This window comes from Mercenaria mercenaria, chromosome 11, assembly GCF_021730395.1.
Source record: "Mercenaria mercenaria strain notata chromosome 11, MADL_Memer_1, whole genome shotgun sequence".
Lineage (NCBI taxonomy): Eukaryota > Metazoa > Mollusca > Bivalvia > Venerida > Veneridae > Mercenaria > Mercenaria mercenaria.
In genome coordinates, this window is record NC_069371.1 from 79,872,747 (window position 1) to 79,877,567 (window position 4,821).

At 34.2% G+C, this 4,821-nt stretch overlaps 2 protein-coding genes across 2 annotated transcripts; one reads left to right on the top strand and one right to left on the bottom strand.

The window, feature by feature from the left end:
* The first annotated feature begins 701 nt into the window (after positions 1–701).
* LOC128546837 (uncharacterized) lies at positions 702–1,697 on the top strand. The gene has a single exon (XM_053518229.1). It carries the CDS (start codon positions 702–704, stop codon positions 1,695–1,697), a length of 996 nt encoding a protein of 331 aa, XP_053374204.1.
* A 1,214-nt stretch (positions 1,698–2,911) lies between these two features.
* On the bottom strand, positions 2,912–3,910 carry LOC128546838 (uncharacterized). The gene is made up of 2 exons (XM_053518230.1): positions 3,774–3,910; positions 2,912–3,654 (listed from the first exon to the last, which is right to left on the bottom strand). The coding sequence occupies exons 1-2, from the start codon at positions 3,808–3,810 to the stop codon at positions 2,912–2,914; spliced, it is 780 nt and encodes a 259-aa protein (XP_053374205.1). The 5' UTR covers positions 3,811–3,910.
* Positions 3,911–4,821: the final 911 nt, after the last annotated feature.

The following is a 4,821-nucleotide window of genomic DNA, read 5'->3' on the forward strand; positions in this document are numbered from 1 at the left end:
AGACAAAAAAATCGTTATGGCAATATCAGATTGATTCACCATTCTACCTTCCTATTAAAAAGAAGGACTTCAAAGAGATCGAAGTGAATATAAAACTGGCGAGTGATAAAACTCCATCAGATTTGATTTCACCTTTGTATATGACACTTCATTTTAAACAGTATCCTTCTTTCAGTGATTATGAATCCTTCTAAACTATATGTACCAAATCCACAAAAGTGGGTCTAATTTTTTGATAAAGTGAGTAAGGGCCTAACATCAGTTAACCAATCAGGAGGCGCCAGACGAGCTCGAGTGATATCAGTGGAGTCTTCAAGTGGGAAACAAAGTACTACTCAATTGCCTATAAAAGTAGTATCACCCTCAGAACAAACTGTACAGCAAGCCAAAAGTGAACTAGAGAGAGAGAATATAAAACCATCTGCTGTAGTGAGAATGATTCAGAAACCAAAAAAACCGTCGACAGCGAAGGACTGCTAAGAAAATCAAAAGATTGGCAGACTACAAACGGGAGGTGCTAAAAAGTGGAAACAGAGGACAAATAAAAAGAAAAATAAGACAAAAAGAGTGGTAGGAAATCTACAACAAAAGAATAAAAAGCACAAAACAAACCGGAAGATTAAAAACTCAACTATCAAAAAGAAGGACATCTTTGGAAATTAAAATTGATAAAAACAGCAGTAAAATAATACAAAAGAATAATGGCAGTGTTTAATCCTGAAAGTTTTCACGAGGGACTTGTGTCAGAACTGGCTTTGTTTGATTTACCCAGTACACAGACTGGTGTCACAGATATCTACTATGAAGAAATTCGACCCATCTCTCAAGTATCAGACGGCATAAGTCCTATTGAGTTTAGAATAAGTGGACAAAACTCTATGGACTATTTAGACATGAAAGGCACACAGCTGCATGTAAAGTTAAGAGTAAAAACGACTGCAAATGCTACCTTAGTGGCTGAAAAAGTAGGACCTGTGAATTTATTTCTCCAGGCCCTGTTTTCATCCACTGAAGTCACCTTACAGAATAAGGCCACAATAACATCAAACTACAATCCCTATAGGGCCTACATTCAAACGATTCTGAATTATGGACAAGATGCCAAGTCCCAGCTTCAGTCTCAACTCTTTTTCATGGACACTGCTGGAACCTATGGTGTCACAAATCCTGGCGGGGCAAATAAAGGTCTTTTTGAAAGGGCTAAACGTATAGCCACTTCGAAAGTATTGGATCTTCAAGGGCCAATATTTCACGATATGTTTTCCATGTCACGCTATATGTTAAATCAAGTGGACGTCAAATTAAAGTTCTACAGAAGTTCACCAGAGTTTTGTTTAATTAGTGATGAAGCATCACCAGCCTTCAAAATAGAGATAGAGGACATTTATATTTTAGCCAAGAAAATACGCGTGAATCCTGCTGTCATTTACGGTCATGCAGAAATTCTAAAAACACAGAATGCAAAATACCCATTCAACAGAGTAGAATGTCGTACTCAAAGCATACCTAGCGGAAGCTCTAGTTTCAACTATGAGAACATGTTCCCAGGTCAAAGACCTAATAAGGTCGTTGTAGGCTTTGTAAATTCAAAAGCTCTGTCTGGTGACTATAAACAAAATCCTTTTAACTTTCTAAACTGTAACATTCGAAGCATATGTCTATACGTGACGGTTTACCAGTCAATGGAGCTCCTCTGAAACTTGACTTCAACTCAACCACTGGCGTGACGGATGTGCGGGCCTATGTAAACGCATTTACATCTACGGGGAAATGGAGAGAGGATGAGGGCAATATGTTGACAAGAGAAGGATTTAGCTCTGGTGTAACACTATTCGTTTTTCAGTTGGAACCAAACTTCTCTCATCACGGGGAGTATTTGACACTAGCAAGACTGGTACTGTGAAATTGGATGTTCAATTTGCTAGCCCCCTTTCAGGTGAGAAAATTATCAAAAACATTATTTATCCACATTGAAAAATAGCTGGTTTTTAAAAAGTTACTAAGTGTAATACTTAAACAGTTATGTTTTTATAAAGATATTACCCTGTCTTATATTTGTTAAAAAAGGAATATTTATTTTTGTATTAATAGATATTGTTTTCATTTATATTTTCCAGACACTATCAGCTGTGTGGTCTTAAGCGAAATTCCTTCCTTTTTTCAAGTGGACTCTTCGAGAGATATTGTATTGGAATAAACATTTTAAAAAAGCAATGGATACATCAGAGCTTCAGTGTTGTATTAGTTGTGATCCTGTTCTAAGTGTAAATGTACTAGGTGTATATGCCGCTGATCAATTACCTGTAGGCTTTTCTACATTACCAACTGCGTTTATAGCTAATAGTGATATACATAGCAGAGAAGGGACACATTGGTCTGCATTTTATATAGACATAAATAGACAAGTGGAATTTTTTGATTCTTATGGTAAAAGTCCAGTCTACAATTCTTCTTATTTTGATAAGTGGATAAAGGACAATGCATCGAGTATAAGATACAATGCCATGCAAATACAAAGCAATTATTCCAATGTTTGTGGACTATATTGTTTATTTTATCTTCGTAATAAATTCAATGGCATGTCATTAACTAATATACTCAACTTTTTACCATACTAATTTTTCTCTTAATGATTATTTTGTATATAATCATATGTCACGCATATATTCAGATTGTTCAAAAAATAATTGTGTGTATAATCAAGTGTGTAAACCTCTAATAAAAACTATATAATTTTAAATGGTTTTTTGTTAATTTATTGTTTATTTAAATCCCATATTTACATAAGCTGTGGAAAAGAAAACAAGAAAAAAGACTATTCATTTTCTATCCTTTTAATATAGGAATAAAGTGTAATCTATTCTTTTACATAAACATATTTTGTATTAGCATACATTCAGTTTATGATATTTTATTTAAATGTCACGGGTGTGACACTACAATCTGCTATAAAAGATCTCTCGTCTTCAAGCAATGTGGGAGTACTTGTCAAATGCTCCAATTTGTATGTCAAAGGTGTGACCTTACAATTGTCTATAAATAAACTTCCTTCTTCTGGTAATATTGAAGGAGTTCTTGCCCTTTCTTCCTCTACCTGTGACTGTCTCAAAGAATAATGACCATAAGCAAGACTGTCTGTAGCATTAAGCAGATACCTTTTGTCATCAAACGAGGACAGTCCAACTTTTTTCATTTCATTACAGTACAACTCGTGATTGTCATTTCTAATTGACGTTATTGTTACAACATTCTGACCTTCTGAAAACAAGATATCTTTATAGTTTGTGAATCTAAGGTCTCTTTTCAAAGTGGCTTTTGCAATTCCTTTTGCCCTTTTCTCTTCTTTGTTATTATCACACTTAAAACTGTACACTTTACTTCTGAGACCAACAAAAGCAGAGATCGGAATTCCAGACATTTCATCCTTCATACTACCCACTTTTTTCTTATTCTCCTCACTATATAGGAAATGATTTTGTGGGTAGTCCGACGTATCAAACAAGTGAATATTTTCTTTCATATACTGGTAAACGTCAAATGATTCCACGTAAAACAAAATAGAATCAGTGTCAGTGAGACACATGGTCATCTGCTCACCAAATGTGTTTTTCAATTTGTTGTAATAGAAGTCATACATGGCCCATTTACTCAAGTCTGCAAAATAGAAAAAAAAATGATACATAAATGTAAACGTTATTTAAACTGGGGAAAAGTGAGCCAAATCGTGTCTAGATTATGTAATTCAAGACGATAAAATATCAAAAACTATTTACCTAATATACACATGCCACTGTAGATTGGTTTATTCATTAACACCCTCACTCTATAAAGTTCAACGGCTGTAAGGTCTTCGTTGAATATTGTTGTAGTTTTATAGGTTGATTTTGAACTCAGTTTCAAAAGACGTCTATCATTATGCACGAGCTCAATGTTTTTATGTTTTCTGACATTTTCCATCGTCTGTTAAAATAGTGGGGAGAAAAAGATAAATAAGAAGCTCGATAGTTATATATTAAGTGTGATAAAAAAAAAAATATTTATTAGCGAAAGTCTGTTTTATATCTATCACCCGCTCTTTGAATATCTAAATATAAACACAATGTTACATGTTGCTACAAACTTTAAATTACTGAGGTAAGATCATTGCACTAATCCCTCATTGTTTTAATCATTCTAGTTAAACACTTAAATTATTTTTTTTTCGAAGAAATGAAAAGACGAATAAATATACAAACCTTGCCAAAACAGCTGTTATTCATGAGCTTGTAGAAGTTCTTGGCAAAGGCAGACATAGCTTTCTTTCTTTGTGCAGTGTTGAAGTCAATGTATGGTCTCATCCAAGCAGATTGCGTAAATTCAAGTACTCTATGAATTTCCATTATCTCCAACCCCAGCTCTAGGTAAAGCTGAAGATTTCTGTAGTGTACCACGTACTTCTCTTTATCTTCTAACGATGTAATCAGTTTTTCAACTTTAACTCTCGGTGGTAATGCTTCATTTTCTGTCTTGTTATGCAGTTTTTTCCATAAGTATTGTGCATATGGGAAAGCATATCATCTGAGATAGCTTTCTTTCCGGTGCTAGTGGATAGTCGTGTGTTTGTCATGAAGTTCAGGGGGATACCTCAAATTGACTTCAATATGTAACCTTTCTCCCCCATCCGCTGGAATATTCCTAATGTCTAATTGATTTATTTCTCGTTTCTTTAAAAATTGAAAATCTGATGTTGGAAGTGGTTGTTGCATGGCGAATCCATACAAATTGCACATATCTAAATATAGAATATGTGATAATTTCTTTTCACTATCATAATCTGAGAGA